Genomic DNA, 21,938 nt, shown 5'->3' on the forward strand with positions numbered 1-21,938 from the left:
GTGTTGGATGCTAGTATTGCTTTTACCTACGTGAGTTAACCTCTTCAATGTACTTTCATATGACGCCGGGAGTTTAGTAGTGGTTTCACACCTTGCATGTGAAACTAAATAACTCTAGTGAAGACCGTCCATTAGAAGGGAAACGTACCGTGTCATGTCAGATACAGTTGCAAGCATATATGTGTTAGGATATTATTAGCTTCTAACTGAGCGAACGCTCTTCATCTGCTGTGGGTACTTCTAATCCTGCACTTGTATCTTTATGCTCGAACCGTCATTGAAACAGCCTCAATGACTATGGTGTTGTACTGCCAAGGCTGAGGTCGATGGTTCGACTGCCAATTGCAGCTGGCGCATTCCATCGGTAGCTGAATACAAAAGAAAACTACACAAAGACTTTTTGTATAGGCCTTTGACTCTGCAAGGAACTTCAGGTTGTCGAAATTATTCCGGAATCTCTTACTACGGCGTCTTTCACTGCCGAATTCAGGTGCTCTAAAGAGTAACTGTGCCGTGAGAAAATAAACAAAGAATGTGAATGACATTGCAGTTTCACGGGCGATGCGATAGCGCAAGGCCCGTAGTCCGTGTGGCAGCGTCTGTGGGGTGCACTCAAAGGACTGGTGTACGAGAATAATCATCGCACACTGCGGGAAATACAGACAGCCAGCGCATTGCACATATAGCTATACAGCAACCCTCGACCGAGTGTTTACCGATATGCGGCGTCGCCTGAAGACATGTCTTCAAGCCGGTGGTAGACATGTTCAGCATCTCCTGCAGCGACGCTGCGAGACAACTTCGATATCTGGCTTTCAAGATCTCCTTAGCAGAGTGGAATACCGCACATACAAGGCGCACAATACTGCACAGACTAAACCCGTCACTTCAATTCAGACCTCTGGCCGGTCTGCGCCGACGGTCTCTTCTGTGTCGGTTGTGGCTTGAAGTTGCCTTCGCGAATGCCTACTCAGCACTAATTGGAATGGCTGATAGTCCTACATGTGATGTTTGCGGATACGAGGAGAACAGTGATCACTTATTGTGCCATTGTCTTCAATTTCGAGCACAAAGACAATCTTTGTCCAACGCATTGAGGAAATCCGATGATCGTCCTCTAAGTAAACAGACAGTACTAGAGCACCGTCCCCACCGATCATCGGCTCAGAAGGCAGTGAAGGCAGTTTTGTGCTTTCTCAGAACGTCTGGTTTGCGAGAGCGGCTTTAACTCAAGTACTGTCCGTACACGTATCTACACATTCTCTCTCCCTTCTCTCTTTTCCCCTTCTCCCTTCCCCCAGCGTAGGGTAGCCAACCCGACCCTTGACTGGTTAACATCCCTGCCTTCCTACATACCTCTCTCTCTCTCCTCTCTCTCCTGTAGCGTTCACTGTGCCTGCCGTCAGGGAAACATCAAATTTAAGGACCACCATTTCCACTGCATAGTTAATTTTCGGGCACCCAGTATGTCTTCCACTGAGAAGATAAACCTCATACCCTAATCTTTGTCTCCTCAAGTTTTTTGTGACTGTCATTACAAATAAATTGAGAAAAAAAGCATAGGGAGGGGAACGATAGAGGCGTCTGATGTGCTACGCTGCATAGGGAAAATGTGGGTAAAACGATCAAGACAGAACCAAAGACTCCTTGAAGGTTAATTTTAATCATTTGTCGTTAAACTTTGGAAGTGACTACTTCGAGCTACTTTCGAGAATTACTTGGCATAGTCAAATTTTCAAGAAGAGGGCACGCCGAGTTGAGAGCTTATACGTGTGGTCCAAAATTTTTGGAAGCACGCTCTTCATATATTATTGTGATCGTGCCTTCTTGTCAGTTACCGAATACGTGCAGTGAATGGGTCTTTGGTAAGGCGTTTAATAAGAGTAACCTTTTCGAACAGCTAATTTTTCGCAGTAAACAATGAAATTTTGTTGTGCAGAGCCACCGTCTTCGCCTGCTGATGTTCGCGCCATGAAGATATCAAGTCGGACGATAGAGATAACCTGGTCGCCTTCGTACAATGGAAACAGCCCCATTCGGAAATACCACGTACACTTTACGAACACAAGTAAGTTCGTTTGGTCGTTTATTTCTTTGCCTTGTCCGAGAGATTAAACTTTCAGTGTTCACATACACCCATGTTATTCCTTTGACAGCTCAAAATCTGCATTAGCGATTAGGTGCATAAGGGGTGCACCTAAATACGACGCACTCTGTTAATGAAATCTCATTAGAGGGAACACAATGGAGGTATAGAGTGGCTTTCGTTCAATCTGATAACGCTTCGTCTCTGCAGGCTGGGACGTCGCCGGTGCGACCTCGCACCTTTCAGTTCCTGGTACCGAAAACAGGGGCATTGTTTATAAGCTGCTGCCAATGACAACCTACCGGATAAAGGTGGTCGCGGAGAATGCTTTGGGACACAGTGCCCCTAGCGATACGCTTGAAGTGACGACCAGTGAGGAAGGTACGCAAAGTTTTATTTCGTGTTTTACTTGCGACAGGAGGTGCACAAATTATAGGTTTAGTTTTCGGTAGCGTCAGTCGCCTAAAGCTCTCTGAATTTGAAAGTACACGTGTCGCTCAATAGTGGGAGTTTATTGTTGTGGTAATAGTATGGAAAAGGGCGCTATAATGGACTTTAATTTCTATTAAGACTTGCTTTGGGTGACTGAAAAGAAACCGTATGAAACGCTTTGGCAGTCGTTCTGTCAGCCCGCCAATTTTATTACAAGTTTTAAGCAATATTAGCGCACCAATACACAATTGACGTTAATTACCATTGTACGGCACAATACGTTCCCATTGGACTCATTTTGCAAATAGTTACCTCAAGAGCCATCGTTATGGGGAAGTGGTTCTGCGTTGTAGCCTGTACGGACCAGTCAGCATGACGGATGAATAGAACTAAACAGACCTTGGACGAAGATGCATTAGTTCCTTGCATATCATGTGCAAGACATTGTGCACTTCCTCAGCCGCAGGTGTCTTGCCGGGTGGATGGAACAAGCACAACGCTCAATTTGCACATAATGTATGGTGAATGCATGCATGATGTACGCTTCTTTGACCTGAAGTTGGCATCCAGGGCAACTCACACTTGCTGGGAATAAAAAACGTGGAGTATCTTCTCCCTTACGATTCAGGGCTTTCCAAGTTAGTTAAAAGAGCAATTGCTTCCTCGAGCACGGATGAAGCCATCAGAAAATCATGTTTTCACACAATCAACGCTATTATGCAACAGAAGGTCACGAAGCTTAAAGGTAGTGGTTATCCTACCATACATAAAACGTCCATTGCTGAAAAAATCTTTGAGAGGCTTAGGTAACAAAAAGAAAGCAGCTACAATGTATAGTGAGCATAAGAGTAAGGTAACCGTGATACATTACAAGCAGAAAACTTCACATGACCTCAAAGAGATTGGCGGAATGCACGGTGCAAAAGCGTTTTTTTTTTTCATTCGTTTAAGAATCAAAGGCATATGCAAAAAAATGTAGACGACGTAGAAAAGCTGCGAAAGTTAAATGCGAAATATGGCATGCAAACAGATATTGGAATGAGTCGACAGCGTTGTCTGCAAGATCTCTGTCCCATACGGAAAGTCATACACAGTCCAGACAGGCCGACGTATTAATATTAGGTTGTGAGAGCACAGGTATGCGACCGAAATTCTCCAGTCACCAGGGCATTAGGTGGCATACTGCGCACCACGCGGTAGCAAGCCCATCTTCAACAAAACCTAGGCTTTGGCTCGCTGCAGCTCTAAAAAACCACATGTAATCTTAGTAGCTTATTTCATGCTAAAAAATGAGTCGGCAAACCACGTTAGCACACCGTCTATGGTGCTGGGAGAAGCGGCTTTTAAATTCATAGACAAGCGTTAGATAAAGCCATACTTGTTATGGAGAAATTAGATGTACGTAAATTACTTTCATTCTCGTCTTTCATTTCATGTTTTTTATTCGCTTTCAGTCAACTTGCCTTGTATATGCCTGACCTGCGCTAGGCTATAATAAACAGTTTGTGCACATTTGTGTCATTTGTGTTTTCGCCCTTTATGTTACAGCATAGTGCAGTAAACACAACGAAGACATACTGTAGGCTGAATGTAGGCGTAACGTATGTTTGTGCAGAAGTACGGAATAGTTGCACTGCAGTTGGACGCCTTCCAGTTGAACACCTTTTAGGAAATTCTCAAGGTGGCATTGTGAAGGTACTTAGGGAAGTAACTCAGCACACGTAGTTTGGGCATGCTAGCCGTCTCGCGACGTCTGCTTCTCATAAGCTACACTTCGAGCTACACATTAGAAATCAGCGAACTAGTTTTTTATTTCCGATTGTCATTCAGCGACTAATGGTTTGTTTACATCCGGTTATATTAAATTTCAAACCGAGAAGATGGTACACGAAGCAGCAACTGCTTTAGTGCATTTACAATGCAGTTGAAACTCGATTTAACGAAGTGATGACCACGCTCGAGTTATTTCGTTAAACTGGGTAGTTCGGAAAATCGGGTAAGGGTATCTTGATTCTTCTAAATCTAAAATTGCAGCGTAGCGAGACCCAGAAGGACCGCGGCATTGTATTTGCCGCTAACCCACGCCTGCGCGTGTAAAAATTCCGCGAGGGGACCAAATACTGCCGCCCTAGCGCCATCTGGTACGTAAGAACGCTAGAGACTGCTGAGTCCATTGTTCCGTGTATTGGTGCAGCGTGCAGCCTCGGCAAAATAAAGCTAGGGCCATGACTAGGGTGCCTAGATGTTTAACGCGATAGCGATAGCGCGCACGCTCGATGAAAAACCTATCTGCATCTATATTAGAAAGAAATCACAGCTTTTTTACTAATTTATTTCTGGAAAAGCTTCGTTAAATCGGGTTTAATGCAAGCTAGTTTCGTCAATTCGGGTTGATGAGAACATTGAACCTTATGGTACTTACCGGGAAATGGAAATTTCTTCGTTATATTGAGAACTTCGTAAAATTGGGTTTCGTTAGATGGAGTTTTGACTGTACTTCAGATGACAGAGCGTGTTAAGCGGACCGTGTTTTTTTTTATCAACCGATCGATGCGGCAAAGTTTTGACGTTCAACATTCCCCTTATTCACCATTTGTTTACTTTTGGATGAAAACTGGGCAGTAAGGGAACAGCCTCCCCTACGTGCATGACTGGTGAAAGAAATACGTAGTCGTTTTTTTTCAACCACAGGTGACGTCTAAAGTGAAGCTTTTTGTGTATTGCGTGATAAAGCGTGACTCCCTTTTTTTCTAGTTTTTTGAATACTTGCAATGCCTCTTAAAGGAATGAGCATTCCCATGTAAATCAGCTATAAATGAGTAATTTGTGTTTGTTGATTCTGTTGTAAAGGCATGGTAAACCGCAATGGAGCATTCGTGATCATTTTGGCCTAATGTATTTGAACGAATCTACTACATAAATAGCGTAAATTAAATTCCCAGCGTTTGGAGAAAACAACTTCTGTACCTCATATCTGCGCAGCTGTATTTTTGCAAAGAGAGAGAGAGAGAGAATGAAGAGGAAAGGCAGGGAGGTTAACCAGATATGAGTATCCGGTTCGCTACCCTACACTGGGGATGGGGTATAGGGGTTAGAAAGATGACAGAGAGGAAAACGCAAAAAAAAGAAAAAACGAACGCGCACACATGGAGACACACACACAAAAGGCGTTCCAGTTAAAGTCGTTCACACACAGGCCGGTAGATCGCAAGAAGCGCAAAAGCGCTTGCACGGCCTTCTTCTGTGACGGTAGGTCCTTTCGATGTTGCAGAATTCTTTTTTCGGATAGCGGTTGGTCATGCAGTTGGTCAAGTTCGTGGCTAAGGCATGCCCTCTGTGGACTGTACTGCGGGCAGGAGCACAAAATATGGCCAATTGATTCTTCGTGGCCGCAGTGGTCACAGGTTGGGGTGTCGGTCATCCCTATGCGGAAGGCACAGGCTTTAGTAAAGGCAACGCCCAACCAAACTCGATATAAAAGCGTGGCAAAACTATGCGTTACTACTTTGAAGTGCATGTCCAGAGTGCTGTTCCACAGTTCGAGTTTATGTGATTTAGAAGAATACGGGTGCTTACATGAATTTTAACACAGTAATCAAACAAAATACTCGTCGTTTATGTATATAAATATATATTCGCGTTTTGTTTTGCAGCCCCTGGTGGTCCACCACTGCACGTCAAAGTCGAAGCCACTGGTTCTCAATCACTGAAAGTGACGTGGGAGGTATGTCGATGCTGACACACGTAATGTACATCTAGTTATCATCCTGACTCTCATTCCTCGTTGGGTAATTTTATTTAGAACAAATAATATTTGCGTTATTTTGTGTATTTCAGCCATAAAGTGAATGGTGTACTCATGGTACTCCAGTTGCTAGAACTTAGGATAATTAGCCCGTAATATTAAATTCAGATATTATTCATTGTCTGTGGAAAGCGCTTATATAGAGTCACAAGTTGAATGCGCTGCCTAAGCCTTCCGCAAATTGGAATAAGAAAGATCAATTCTAAGCTCATGGTGTCACACCAGAAACATGATAGCAAAGCCGGTAACAATAGAGAATGAAGCTGACATGGAAAAATTAAAACACCTTGTTTCAAGCCACTTGTAGAAAGCGGTTTTCCTGGCACCTATTTTCTTGTAATTGAATAAAACTTTATTGTCCAATCATTGACGTCAACTCGTTGGTTAGTTTTGTTAGTTTTGTTACTTAGACCCGATATCATTTTCATGTCGATCTTAACTCTATTCGTGGAAGTATTTCTCCTCGACGTTTTCCTGCAACACTAAGTTAACTGCTGGTGGCAGCTTCACCACAGCATCATATACTGTAGAATATTTAGCCCGGTGATATCTATACTACGCAGTCACATAGCACCATCAGAAACATGCTAACACTCAAGAAATAATTTTTATAGTTTTTCTTCGAAGTTAGCAGCTCACTTGACTGTTAAGTTACGAGAGACTCAGCAGGAATTCGTTGCGGATTTTTGCTCAACTGCTTTAGTTAGACACCTCATTAACCTGCAGTAACCTCTTCAGCGTCTTTGTTGGTAATATATGTTCGACGTTGTTAGTTAATAACGGAAAACAAGGCCATCTCACTGCTTTGTAGATGTGCTTCATGGACGACAGAGCCAATTTTTTTGTTAAATACGTAAGGCCTCTCCTACGCCCTCGTTTATTTTTCTCCCTCTATTCTCTTACGCATAGCCCCCTCGCAAGGAGCTTCAGCATGGCAAAATACAAGGCTACTACATCGGCTACAAGGAAGAAGACCGTGACGACGCCGAGTTCCAGTACAAGAATGTTGAAGCTCTGGAGACCGGTGGTTCACGGCGCCACCACATGAGCCACCTGACCAATCTCAAGCGCAAGACCAACTACGTGGTCAAGGTGCAGGCCTACAACAGCGAAGGGGCAGGACCTATGTCTGACGACATGAGTGCCACCACGCTCGAAGCAGGTGAGGTGCTACCGTTTCTTGGGAACATTAAACATGGGGAAGGTAGAATGTCTTGTCTCCTGTTACCAATCGAGAGGTAGTAGTAAATGTTAACATGTTACTGAGCTTGTGTTCCCTCGGCCGGTCACTGCCCAGGACAATTCTTATACAAATTATTCTTTATACAAAATTTGTTCTCAAAAGAGCAAGTGTCCTAGGCACTGTCAAACTTGCTTGCTTGCTTGCTTGCTTGCTTGCTTGCTTGCTTGCTTGCTTGCTTGCTTGCTTCACGTACTCTCGAGACCACTAACTCTCAAATGTGAGCGTGTTCAAGCGTCATATACTGATGCCTCTAATGGTTAGAGGTATGCAGCAAGCCTCTGTAACTTCCTTTTGCCTTGTTCCTATTAATGAAAAATGAACAACTTCTTTTGTTACTTACAGTGACAGGCGCCTCCTTGTAGTGTAGAGTGTAGAATTACATAAGCTGTAGGATTCTCTTCGTCACTCCACATATAAATATATGATATTTAGGTTGCCAAAATTAAAAGAGAAATATATCAGAACGGTATCGTCTGGTTGTATGCCGGTTGTACGCGTAACATGACTGAGGTGTGCGTACTTCTGTAAGTAAACTCAAAAGAGGAGGTTGAAATTTGTGGGTGATTCTCATTTAAAGTTAGATAAAATGCAGTTGCTCCAGTGGGGCCTGCAGAACGCATGCACCAAAACTCCTGGCAAATTTAGACACGTACTCCGGCATTCAAAATAGAGCCTTTCATTGCGTACAACGGGCGTCAATTCATATCGTTTTGCTTATTACGGCCCTCCTTTAAGAGGAACGCTAAGTGAGTATTCTTTCATTGTTCACTGCTGTGGTGTACCTGAAATTCAAGTATAATATACAGTTGTGAAGAATATACATAGCTTCTCATGACATCCATTCTTTATTGGAGGTGAACAAACGTTGCAGATGCACTGTTTTTTACATTATTGTCGTTTGAGGTGATCCTGTTAGAGTGGCCCACAAGTTACACACTTTTGTTTGTTAGCGGAGCCTGTGGATGCCGACCAGTTTCAAGTTCGTGTGCCTTTACCAAGCAATATGCCTAACTGATGCAAGCTGGTTATAACATGCATTCCTTCATGCTCAGAATGGCACTTTGTGTGTGTCATCAGACCGGATTTGTGAATGTGGCGTGCGCTACCATATGTGTAGGGAGCTCATGTTCCCCCTCACTCTGGCTCTCTTTCCTTTCTCTATGCTTAATTGCATTCTACCTGTGTAGTCTATAAAACTAGATGGCCGTCTGGTTGATTTTCGGAGTTATCATTTTCTCTTCAGTTCTACATGCATCATTGAATTCCAAGTTGTCAAATATATTCTGTCACATTTCGTATTTTTCTGCTAGTACCACCGACATCACCGGCGCTGATATTCAAGACCAGCACAACGAGTTCGGTCACCGTTGAATGGGAACGTTATCCAGATGACATGACAGTAAGAGGTAAGTGATGCGCATCTCAAAGGGAAAAAACTCAGAATTAGAGACACCGCAAATTACTTTCTTTAGCGTCTTTTTCAATCTTCAGCTGTGTAACGGAACCACGAGGACAGGCAGCTGAGTGAACAAGTGTATACTGGAGCAGATGTAATGGAACATAGGTATTGAGTCGTGCGGCATGTTCTGGCACCGTAAACTGCGCTCGAAAAAGCTCGGAACTGAGTTAACGACGTTGGTAAATGAACGACCTGTCGGTTTAGGGACAAGTGGGTTCGATTGGCTTACATCAGCTGCAACTTCCATTTTAGTGCCGTACTATTATGCAGCATAGTATGGCAAGAATGGTCAGCATTTCTCGGGGTAGCAACACCATATGTTGGAAGGCAACAAATGAAAATGTTTCATTGTGAACGAAGTAACGCAAATAACATAAATAAGAATAGTTGTTACCGATATCAAAATACGATGTCAGAGCTTATTTTATGCGTAGACGCCAAGCTTGTTAACACATTTCCAACAGTGCCGTAGCCAACATGGCGCTTCTGTGGTTAACATGCCTGTCTTCCCTCTTCAAAAAAATAAAGACTAGCAGTTCAGTAAGATATCCTCCATAATTTACTCTAGGTATTCATGTCGAATTGAAAATAGCAACAATTGCATTTGACTTCTAACTCCTTCCACGGTGTGCCAACGCCGTTGTGAACATATTCATAACCTGAATGATAACATGCGTGCCTCTTTATAACACACACACGCTACATTTCCCCTGTTCACTGTGTTCAAAGACTTCCCTTTCAAATCAATGAGTCTATCACCGGTGTCATTGTTCGTGCACGTTACAACATGCACTTGCTGTCAGCTAATCGAACGCAGAATTCGTGACACCATTCGCGAAGCACACAGAAATATTTCTATCGGTGTCTTCAAATTAGTTATTTGCCGCGTACATTGTGCAGTTTGTGAAGATTATTAGTGGCGCTGGCACCTTATATTACCACTAGCGATGTAGTTGCAGCGTCACTTTCATTTGTGACGTCGCGTTTGCCATTGAATCAGAATTGAAAACGAAGACAAAATGGCATGACGAGCGCCGCTTCCCAAGTTAAAGGCGTTCTTCAAGGTACATTTGTTTTTCGAATAAATTCGCTTTTTGACAGCGGGTTTCCTGTTTTTGCATTCCGTGTCAATCGGCATCTTATTTTTTTTTATAGACTCAATTTGACGATTCCGAAACTGTTATATCATTTTCATGTAACACTTGTTAACCGATGAAATGTGAGCTGATCAACTGGGCAGCATCGTTCTGAGTTTACTGTGTGCCGAAGCCATAGTTCTAGAGACTTGAGTCACAGTATCGCGGGGGGAGTGGGCGCACAAGAACAACAGCGAGTTGCACTACGGTTGGCGGACGCGACATGTGCACCATAAACACAGAGCGGTAGTCCATAGCTATCAGAGAAACTGGCAGTACTACAAAGCTTGGTTCTCAATGTTTTATCCGGGACATCGCATCACAGAAATGAGCTATATATTACGTTCTTATAATCGCCTATAACCAAGTCATAAGCTGTCGACATAAAAGAGAGACAAGGCCTTCCGGGATGCATTAGTGTACCATGTGGTTTGCTGTTTAATGTTTTTCCATGCTTTCTTTTATTCCTGAGGGGGAAAAGGCGACGCCAGAAGACATTGTCTTTTGTGTTTGATAGCAACCGCTGTAGAGTCGCCTAACCTTCCCCTACGCCACCTCATACTCTTATACTTTGGTACTACCTTACTCTTACGTAGAACCCTTTACTCAAACTTTATTTATTTTTCTTTTATTTCCTTTTTAGGATGTCACTTTCTCCGGGATGGGCCCACATTTTTGTTTTTGTGGATAGCCACACTTTCAGCTCCGGTTATAGGTCCGCGCAGTGCATGTGCGTTTTATTTTTACCCTTTTCCGCTAACTACGAATTATTACGGCTGCTGAGCACGAGATCGCGGGATCGAATCCCGGCCACGGCGGCCGCATTTCCATGGGGACAAAATGCGAAAACACCCGTGTACTTAGATTTATGCGCACGTGAAAGAACGCCAGGTGGTCCAAATTTCCAGACTTCCACACTACAGCATACCTCATAATCAGATCGGGGTTCTGGCACAAAAACCCCATAATTCAATTTTTTAAAATTAATACTCCTCCGTACAAAGCTGTACGCTAACATGGTGCGTCTTCTTCGTTGATGCTTCATTTTGACGCTGTTTTCCTTGTACTACATGCAGTAGAAGGCCTCAAATTTTCTCATTTACGAGATTAAAGTGGTTAGCTAACCAGATACCACGAGCCCCAAGTGGATCTGAACTGAGCAATGAGGACGTAGTCATCAGAAATAATTGAAAGCTGTGATTTTCATACGACTGCGCACTTAAAGCTCGCAATACTCGGCGAACACAAGATCAAAATGGATCTAATTAATAAATTACCATTCACATCTCACAAACTGCGCGCATGATTCCCTTACCGTATTTCGAACTCGTGTATTTATATATTGCGCGCGAATATCGCCGTTCTTTACGTCCCGCCGTTGAACTAGATGGCGCCTTCGTCGCAAAGTTCGTCGATCGATTCAAAGTGTCGCTTTCGCCCGCATCGTGTAGATGGCGGCCCCAGTCTTTCTCGCATCCGTGGTGGTAGTGGTTTACCTTCTTTGTTCTCATCACCGTCTTGAACTTAAACAGACAACATTGTCAATCGCAGACCGTGTTGGTTGTTTATAAGTCGCGTCCGCGTAATTTGCAAGACACTTGACGTAAGTAAACTGCGCTAATAGTTCTTGCGCTCGCGCTTAGTACCCACGGAGCTCGTTTTCCGTTGAACTAGGTGGCGCCCCTGTACCGGTAATTATTGATTAGCTGCCAACGTTGCTTTCTGGGGCTGCGTGCAGATGGCAGCTCCAGTCTTTTGCAGTGGATCTTGCCGTTCGCACAAACTTCGGAAGGAAGCGAACGATCTAAAGCAGATTTGGCCGCCCGTTCTACAAATATCCATGCGAAACCGGTCATAAAAGTGCAGTTTCTTTTTATACAATGAATTCTGTAGCAACGAGAATTCGAAGAATTGTGTTAGCTCTCATGCCAGAAGAAAGATTTTAGTTAGCATAGAGAGACAATGGCGTAGCCAGTTGGCACACCGGGCACGCGCCACCCCTCCCCCCCCCCCCCCCCCTTGAAATTTCCGCGTTACTATGAGGACTACTCAGCCCCGTTCTCTCTCCCTCACACTCCCTGTCCCTCGTCAAGTGCATAGCCCGCAAGTAAACTGCGGGCTTTGCCGCTGTACAGAGTGCAAATACGAAGTACGATGTTGATTTGGCACCGCGAGAAACATTTGATCAGCACACTTGCTCGAATCAGAGTTGCATCATATGTTTGATGCGCTGGTTTGTTTTCCAAAGAAATCATATTTCTGGCACTTAGAAGTACTGTACGAATTAAGTTGTTGCAGTTCTGCTATTACGACACATACGTGACAGTCACATGTATCCTTATGGGGCTAAGAGAAAATGACTTCTAGCATTACACTCAGTTGTCCACATGAAACAACTCCAGCTTGCTCAAAAGTATCGATATTGACGTGCGCATTAGGAAGCCCCTGCTGCGCTTTAGATTAGTATTGCCTAATTTAAGATAATTTTCACCCTAACCGCGATAATTATTTGACTTTTAAAGGCCACATTTAGGACTGTCTTTATTATTCCGTGTGCGTAATCTTGTAAATAAGCCTGCCTGGTGTTCAAGATGAAAGCGGCGCAGGAGGAGGAGTAACAACAAACTTTTATTGAAACGAGCAGTTTAATTGGCTGGACCTAGGCCTACCACGTGGGGACGTCGAGGTCTTGCTTCTTCGCCGCCTCACAGGCTTTAAAAAAATACGCAATGTCATATGTGACTACGAATTATAGAACATAGGAACTTCGGCACGTGTTATGAAGCGTATAGGTTGCTTACTTCATATAATCAATGACAGTGGCTGGTTTTCTTATTACATTATTCTATTAAGTCACGAACTACGATGGACTGCGAATAAATATGTCAGAGTTACATAATTTTGTTCCAAGGCACTAGAACTCTATCGAAGGAAAGTCAAGGTAAAAAAGATAATTGCCCTGCATTTCTCATTTCCATTAGAAGATTAGGCAAGGAGCGCGGTGTCTGCTTCGGCCGTTGTGATGTGTGACAATGTCCTGTGCACTCCGCCGGCCGAAAAGGATAGCGCTCTCCTTGCGTAGTCATCTGCAATCATCACGACGCCGACACTACGCCGGCAAGAAGTGGGCGTAACGGCAGGCACACGCGCATTATAGGGCGCGCATGCGCAATGCGATATCTCGACAGAAGGCGCTTGCTTCGTTGAAGAGCATTATAATGCCGTTGGCACGTGCCCGCAGATCCCGCTTTATTTTGTCCCCGTCTGTACGTCCACGCTAGCGAGGACAAACGCGTGCGGAATGCCACGCGTACAGCTTACCATGGAACGAATCGTCTGGCCGCATAGGGAATGTGTCATGCGTTTCAGAGCTGTTTCTTGCGTTCGCCCCCGAGACCAATGACGAAAAAAAAAAAAACTATGGGGTTTTACGTGCCAAAACCACTTTCTGATTATGAGGCACGCCGTAGTGGAGGGCTCCGGAAATTTTGACCACCTGGGGTTCTTTAACGTGCCCCTAAATCTAAGTACACGGGTGTTTTCGCATTTCGCCCCCATCGAAATGCGGCCGCCGTGGCCGGGATTCGATCCCGCGACCTCGTGCTCAGCAGCCCAACACCATAGCCACTGAGGAACCACGGCGGGTGACCAATGACGAGCGACCGATTCAGTCACGTGTGCAAGCGCCGCGAGAAACTACCGTCCTCTATAAGTATCGCTCATCTTAGTCGCAGTGATCCCTGCTGAGAGCGAATATATCACATGCGTACCGCATGTGACGCCCTCAAGTGTAGTCATGCCACTGTTCGCGCTTTCTGCCGCCTGCGGCATGCAGCGCATGTTTTATTGCGATAGCGATTGTATGGACACTCCAAGTGCATTTCTGCCGTCGGCGTCGGCGTCGACGTGAGGTTCCCATCAAGCGCTAGGACGATGAAATCGCCGCCGCACGCCGTGTGTTGTGTGTGCGACCTAAAGCGCGTGATGTGAGCCGGCGATTCCGGCTCAATCTCGCGCACGCAGAGGAATGAAGCGGAAAAGGAAGCGCACCGCCTTACGTCGCACGCACGGCTTTTGGGGGAGAGTAAGAAACGGGGGCGCTTTCTATGCTGTTGGCCCGGGCGGCCGCGCGCGTCCGGCCAGGCCGCTCTATCTTGATAACCATCTGCGACGGGTAGAGAGTCCGCGCTTCACTGTGCTTTCGCGACTTAGTTGGCGTTGATGCGAGCGGCAGCGCGAGGGTTGATTCGCTCGCTGCTGCTGCTGCGTTTCCTCAGTGCAGCATTTTGACGGCGAGTTTCCGCGGTCATTGAATGAGACGTGTTCATGCTTGCTTGAGCGCGCGTGACACCATGCTTGTTAATTTAGCAAGTATGCCGATGTTTACAAGTTTATGCGGCCGATAAAACGACTACCCTTACTTCGTATATAGCTAGATAGCCACCAATTTTCTATCGCAATCGATGCTTCGCCTTTCGTGCGAAACTGCGACTTTTTTTCCACTGAGCACATCCTAATGAAATGCGAAGGGATTCACCCAGTGAGAACCGTAGGTAAGGTACGCCTTCAAGAAGGGCTTGGGTTTAAAGTGGACGGAAATGTCGACCGGTCAGCAGTCGGGATGAACAAGAGACATTTAGAGTATTGGTGGAAAATAAGCAGAGGAGAGATTGAGTTGAAGCGAGCGGTAGAAGGTTGATTTTGAAAAAAAAAGAAGGAGATGTATACAAGAATGCTAGATAAAAAACATGTATAGCCTATCCCAATAAATCACATAGGATATGTGACTATTTGCCACCGCCCCATTTCGAAGGGGTGGAATTAAAGCATCATCATCATCATCATAATCATCATCATAATCATCCCGCTAGTTGGGCGTACCTTAAGGAAATCAGTAAGGCGACTGCGTACGGCAATAGCCAGCACAGGGAGTGTGAATACACAAATTCATGCACCGTGACTGAGCAGTCTTGAAGGGTGCACAAAATTTTCACCTCTCATACTTTTGTGCTCTTTTTTTTTTGTTCTTCCTCTCATCGCACAGACTACGTGCTCCACTATCAAGCCGAAGGTGGCGACTGGCAGCAAAAGGCCATTAGCACTAGCTCGAACAAGTTCACGCTAGAAGGACTCAAGTGCGGCTCCCTCTACAGTTTCTACATGACTGCAACCAATAGCCTCGGTACTGCAGAGCCACGTGACATCATTTACGGCAGAACCAGGGGCGCAGGTGGGTGTTTTGCTCATCTAATATCGCGAGCGTGAATGTCAGCTAACATTATTTCAGGGTAACCACATGGAAACAGCTCTGTTCGGTAGTTGGCTTAGGTGGTGAAAACGGCGTACCTTAATACAAAATTTTCTAAAAGAATGCGCAATAAATCAGCGATATTCTGTATTATGTCGTTCTTACCTTCGAATATGTGAATCAACGCCAACACTTTTTGTTGTTTCTTTATTTCTATTTGCCGAAACAAAAGTCCGATAATATCAGGCTTTCGTTGTGTTAAGGTTATGCTGTCCTATAAGCACCTTGTGTCTATGCTGTATTCACTAAATCAAACGCTTTAATGCGTTTTTTTTTCATTGCGGCAGCAGTTAAGTGCTTGAAATTGGGTTTCTCTTGTCCGTCCCGCCCATCCCTACATTATTTTGCGCCGTCGACGAACATAGTCATTATCTACGACAATTAACGACGATCTTTCTTGTCGTCGGGCCACCTCGTTATTCCCAGCTTCACCATTCGTCACAGGGTGAAGAAAAACAATCCACAACTAACGCCGCCGGGATTCGCACCCATCTCATAATGCAGATATTGGAGTCGGCCAATGCGCAACAGCGCCGGGCAGTTAGCGTGCCGTATTGCACTCATATATTTTTTAATCCTGTATTATATATGTTTTTTTTGCATTAACCCACGTCTTGTGTACATTTATTTATCTTATTTTTTAACCGAGGGCCCCGTTGCAGTCGTTCACTTCGGGACCCTAGTCTGCATACTATCTGTACATAATGATTGTTGATGAATGCATAACAAACTAGAAGTGAAACTGAAAATATGAGTGGAAAACCAGTTAGGCACATTTTCATTTTCCACAATGACTGTGCGCGCTCGTGAGAACAGTGTCGGTGGCACATGCCAACGATGATGGGTGAACATTAAACATCGCACACGGCCACAATCGTGAATACACAGAGATTCAGGCAGCTGGTTGGAAACAACTTCGAAAGCATCTATGGCGTGAATGCCAATAACGACGTAGCAGCGATGACTTGATGTAGTTTACACAAGATCCCTCAGGATTCACAGCCGCCAAGCGCCTGATATAGCAGCACTGCGAATGTACAGGGGGAGTACAACAATGCGTCAAATGTTTTCATTTTCATGCATTGTTGCCAGTGCTTTTCACTGATTTATAATTGAAAGTGTTCTCGACAGGCAATGTAGCAATTATTACAGTGATGTTGGGTGAGATGTTTGGGGAGTGGGGGGAAGGGGGTTGACACTCTGTCAGGCATTAATTGCATTTATGTCTGCCTCCTAGGCAACTGTGTTCTGATGCATAAATAAATACTTTGACTGTGACTTTCAATTCGAGAAAATGCGCTGAAATTTCGTAGGTGGCTGGCATTGCGTCACTTCACTGGTGGCTGGCATTGCGTCACTTCAAGTTGTGACCCAAAGTTGATTAATCCCCAGGCGGGGTCTTCGAAACGACTCTCAGTGCCTGAAAAGTAAGAAGCCTTTGTATAGACGGATGGAAGGGTGGATGGATGGGTGGACTTTATGAGCGTACCATTTGGAATGGGATGGTGAGTTGCGCCACCAAGCTCTTGTTATTTTATTGCCTAATGTCCTACCTATATTAAAAAGAAAAAGAACAAGAAAAAACTACGATGAATCCCCATAACCAGTTTCTGAACCCCTATTGTGAACTTTGTTTTTGTACACCTCCATTGTTTGTCGTTTCCCTACTTTTCTTCCACCAATCTTCCTTATACACCTTTAACGCAGCGACTTCCTGCTTCCCTGGCGGCTTAAATATGACTTGCACAAACAAAGAATTAGAAAAAAAATTTATGAAAATTTTATTACAGCGAAGCTGTATACCTCTACCGTGCAAATAAATTTTTCTGTCGTTGGCGTGGTAAGCAAAAAACTCCCCATGCGTGGGCCGATCCCGGAGATAGTGCAAGATCTACAAACAATATAGCTTCCATAAAGCTATATATTTGAACTTATTGAATCTAGTCTACTTAGACGTGGGAAATCTGAGAGTGCTGCCCAATTCTGCCCATGTACGTATTTTAAATTGCTCTACACGCGTTATTACGTCATAGACAAAGGAGGTTCCACACACCACGAAAAATATAAAGTCCCAGCTTCCTTATCTGATCCACAATTTTCTTCCTGTAACGTCACAGAATTTATAGCCATCATCTGAAATTTAAATATACTCTTCTTTTACTCAAATTCTTACTATAATTTAGCACCTTTTACACGAACGCACATATCCACCAAGCCAACCACCCAATAGCCGCTAGTCAACTGCCCAGTTCGCTGCAGTGGGTGCGCGCATTTAATTTAAGAAAAAGCAGGAAAACAAAAAAAATAGCATGGTCATTCCTGTTTTTGTATATGTACTTATTGTTATCATTTTAACGTGTTCTTTCATCTTTCAACAGGATTTACTCCATAGCGGTCCTCAAAATGTATATAGCTTGGAATAATCCACCCATTTCTTAGTCCCGCATAGTCTAAAATGGTGGTCTCTCATTCTCTTTTTTGTTATTTGTTTTACTACATGCTGTGTTACTCTTGGCCTATCCGCCTTAGTGGTCAGCGCCGTAAACAGGGATCATCATCATAATCATCATCGTCGTCAAGATTATGGGGTCCATTGTGGGAGAATGCTGCTTCCGCAGTAAATGAGTTCAGAGTTGACGGAATCGCTGAAGTCTGATGCCGTTTTATTACGCGAACAACCGCGCAAACACATTTGGTTCGTAAGGGGGAAGGTCGGTATCAACAGTGTGGTGTACTGTACACCTTCTGAATATTTTTGATCGCAGTTTTAAAGTTTTTTAGATTATCTTTCAGGGTCTCACTTTGCGAACGGTGACACAAAGCGTAAGAACGATACATTGTGGATCACAGTAAAGTCGCACAATGACTTTCGCAGCTGCATTCGTCAGTACTTGAGTACGCGTGATTTATTTCGTGCGACGAGTTTACACTGGGTAAAAAAAATTGTTTGATTGCCTCCCTTTGTCAAATATTTAGCTCCGGTCTCTTCGAAGATGGAGAACTTCATCGACGTGAACGCCACTTCGGCGACACTGAGGATGGACATGTGGCAGTCGGGTGGCTGCCCGATCCTCCACTTCGCCGTGCACCTTAGGCCCAGCAGCCCCGGACAAACGCAGCAGCAGCAATCCTGGAAGCTCGTCTCGGACGCCATTCCCGGCCACCAGAGGCACTTCGAGTTGCGCCACCTTTCGCCCGGCAGGGAGTACGAAGTTCGTGTCAGCGCCCACTCGGACGCTGGCACCACCGAGGCGGACTACTCCATCAGGACGCTCAACAAGTCGCACATGGGTCAGTGCCGTCATCATCATCATCACCATCATCATTATTAGTTAAATTAAGTTCATTACCAGACTCGAATAACGCATGAGCGCAACGAACTCTTCTGAGGCATTGACGGCGTTCCTGGGAAACAGTGGTATCATATCAAAGTGTTAGTATTCAACGGGCGACTATTTCTTCGTATTCTCGTTTTCTTTGTTCCTGTAATATCATGCGGTTTTTATTGGCGCAAGGCTTTGTTTCTGTGTGTTGCGGACTGGGGTTTTTCTTGCTTCATTATTTGTTCGATTTTATGCGTACGTGTGTGCGTGTTCCTTTTTCATACTGTATCTGATCGTTTTTCGTCGATCGCACAAATCTGATGGACTTGCTTTTTCTCCAGTAATAATTTTCGCTAATAATTATCATCTGATCTAGGACAGAACTTAAGTAATGGGTAGAAAACGGCAATATAGTTGCGCAGCTTGTCACAGCAGTTCCGGAGTTAGTTCAGCCGTTTATCGCCTGCATGTTACAGCGATTGCATCGACTATAAGTGCCCCCTGATAGTATGGCAAACAGCTCGAGTGCAGGGCGAAAGATGAAAAGAGCAGACGACAATGCTTCCAACGTTTTTGCAACGTTATTCTCTTTTTGTATGTTTCACCACCTTGGAAGGAAAATTAGTGGGAAGTCAGCGCCGTTATCGTCAGGTCCCTTAATAATTTGTCCCGTTCTGGCGCTGTTTGCCGTACTATGTCGTCATGCCAAGAAGCGCGGCTAACGAGCATTTTGCAGTACTATTTCATCCTATTCCCTACCTCGTACAGGCATAACGCAAGTGGCTGTGTCCACTTCGCGTGATAAGTTTGCGTTTGTTTGATGCAGCCGGAGTCAGCTCTACCCACGGATCGTCGGGAGTCCAGGCAGGAGACGGTGGCGACGTGCCCCTCTACCGGAACCTGTCCATTCTACTTCCGGTCAGCGTGTCCGTGCTCGTGCTCATCGTGGTGGTCGCTCTGGTCATGGTGTGCTTCCGGCGGCAGAACGACGCCTACAGCGCAGCAGGTACTGGCGACGAGAACCACATGGGTGAGCGTCCTCGTTCTTCTCGAAGGAGCTTTGCCGTAGACATTTTGAGTCTATCGAATCAACGCCTGTGGATCTTGATAATGATAACGAGGTGATCCAGACACAGTGGTTTTCGACGCCCTTGAAGTGCAGCTATGGATTATTTTACTGAAAACACTCTATGACGGCAACACAATACCTCTGTGCAAATGTTTTCAACGTTTCTGTAACTGTACTATTCTCGATTGTATGAAACTGCATGAAAATTCAGCAGTGGTGCCTGCTCAAGCTCAACGGAGGACATTAGCCCATTTGTAGAAACTAATGCACGAGTCTTTGATGCTTTCTGTCCTCGTAGGTTAAAGATGAAGAGCCATTTGCAATGTGCTGGTTCTCGCAGATTTATTGGTAATTGTCATGGCTAACCTACTCTGGCTACACTTTCATATACATTTGCATAGGTGACTAGCACCATAAAACCGTTAAACCTTTCACATCCTAAGCTTAGACATTTCAGATATTTACAGAGCTTAGAAAGAAAAATCAAAACAAACTGAATGAGCGAACAAAAGGTAACCGGACTAAGGTATGTAATATCGGTTACCTACCCTAGTCTGTTTTATAAATACGTCAATTTTGAGGATACCATATTGTGGATACGTTCAATCGATTAGTCGATTAAACGTATCCCACGATATGATTAATCTTCATCGATGTCCAGTTTTCATTTAAATGGCTTAATTGATTGGACACGTTCGAATAATCATTTTCTAGAATTTGACAGGAATGGCGCGAAAGTTTTGAAATCGTACTAGAACGGGATTACGAGGAATGGGGCACGAGCAGGGACTGTGCGGCTGTGGTAGAGCGGCTGTCAACTATTTTTGCGACTGATGCCGAGCCGAGTGCTTCCCCTCTTTCCCCCCACTCCACAGATGCCCCCACGCCACCCGAAGCCGGTGGCTTCAAATTGTCTCGCAACGCAAGACATGCTACCACAACCCAGTCGTTGATTTTCGTGTCACTACCGGTCCACTAAACACATGGCACAGCATTCGCGCCGGTTTGGTGCATGTACTTCACATAGCGATGGAGTTCATGTCGATTCCAACAAATCTATAGCTTCGATTCTATAATCTATTCTCGCATGCTGCTAGCGTGGACATTAAAGAAGGCGTCGGTTTCACTGGTTTCACTGGTTTCACCCAAACATCCCAGCCAATTGACATTCTTTCGCTCTGCAGAAAAGCATATTTAGCTTAAAATCGTAAACCCTTAATTTTGACTTTAATGACTGGCTCGCTACGACAAAAATATATCCAGCCGCGACTTCAGAAACTACTAATCCAGCAGTGAATGATCCCTGCAGGAGGCAGGTAAACAATCCGGTAAGGCACGCCACCTGGCCACCCACCACTAGAGTTTTGGAACGGCACCGCTTGGCGATGGCGAAGTTTGTTCTCCTGTGGCATAGACTCGCCCGACCGAACGCCGCGCTTGGCGGAGCAGCATACTCGCGCAGGAGGCCGGCGCTCAGCGCACCGGTTTTCCAAAAGCGTCAGAGCAATACAACGAGCACTGTCGTTCGAATGCAGTCGACGACGGTTAGTGCTGAGTTTGACACATGCGGCATCATTTTTATGCGAAGCATATTACGAGGGCTCAACCCAGCTCCTCAGGCGCGGCGGTGACCATGAAATCACGTGACACCGTGACGTCACGACAGAGAAGAAGTGGCTTTGGCTCAACTCTTGCAAGACGGGCTGGGTGGGAATCGAACCAGGGTCTCCGGAGTGTGGGACGGAGACGCTACCACTGAGCCACGAGTACAACGCTTCAAAGCGGTACAAAAGCGCCTCTAGTGAATGCGGTGTTGCCTTAGAAACGCGCTGTTTCTAAGGCGTGCGTCTCTTGCTCAGGCGCACATTTCGTTGCCGCGCCGAACGCTGCTTTGCTCGACGCTCACCGCGTCCAATGCGGGGCGCGTAGTCGCTGCCCTGTAGCCCATTGTCTTACACCCCTTGGCGGGTCGACGGGAACGCTGTCGCGTTCCACTCTTGAAGGCGAAGAAGTAATGCATGAGTTGTTTCTTCGTCTAGCCGAACCAAATATAGCCAAGCAACAGCAGTTCACCAGG

The 21,938-nt window shown here is 45.1% G+C and overlaps 1 protein-coding gene across 3 annotated transcripts in view; it reads left to right on the forward strand.

Moving 5' to 3' along the window:
- The window catches only part of LOC135921684 (cell adhesion molecule Dscam1-like), a 331,909-nt gene that overhangs the window by 292,079 nt on the left and 17,892 nt on the right, over positions 1-21,938 (forward strand). For 2 of the 3 annotated variants that reach the window (XM_070535315.1, XM_065455982.1), the window contains exons 16-23: positions 1,940-2,068; positions 2,297-2,467; positions 6,172-6,242; positions 7,233-7,485; positions 8,877-8,972; positions 15,206-15,391; positions 18,446-18,760; positions 19,619-19,822. In XM_070535315.1, coding sequence (XP_070391416.1) covers positions 1,940-2,068; positions 2,297-2,467; positions 6,172-6,242; positions 7,233-7,485; positions 8,877-8,972; positions 15,206-15,391; positions 18,446-18,760; positions 19,619-19,822 — 1,425 coding nt within the window. The remainder of the gene's footprint in view (positions 1-1,939; positions 2,069-2,296; positions 2,468-6,171; positions 6,243-7,232; positions 7,486-8,876; positions 8,973-15,205; positions 15,392-18,445; positions 18,761-19,618; positions 19,823-21,938) is intronic. The other variant, XM_065455983.1, reaches the window with a different exon arrangement.

This window comes from Dermacentor albipictus, chromosome 3 (genome assembly GCF_038994185.2).
Source record: "Dermacentor albipictus isolate Rhodes 1998 colony chromosome 3, USDA_Dalb.pri_finalv2, whole genome shotgun sequence".
In the NCBI taxonomy this organism is placed as follows: domain Eukaryota; kingdom Metazoa; phylum Arthropoda; class Arachnida; order Ixodida; family Ixodidae; genus Dermacentor; species Dermacentor albipictus.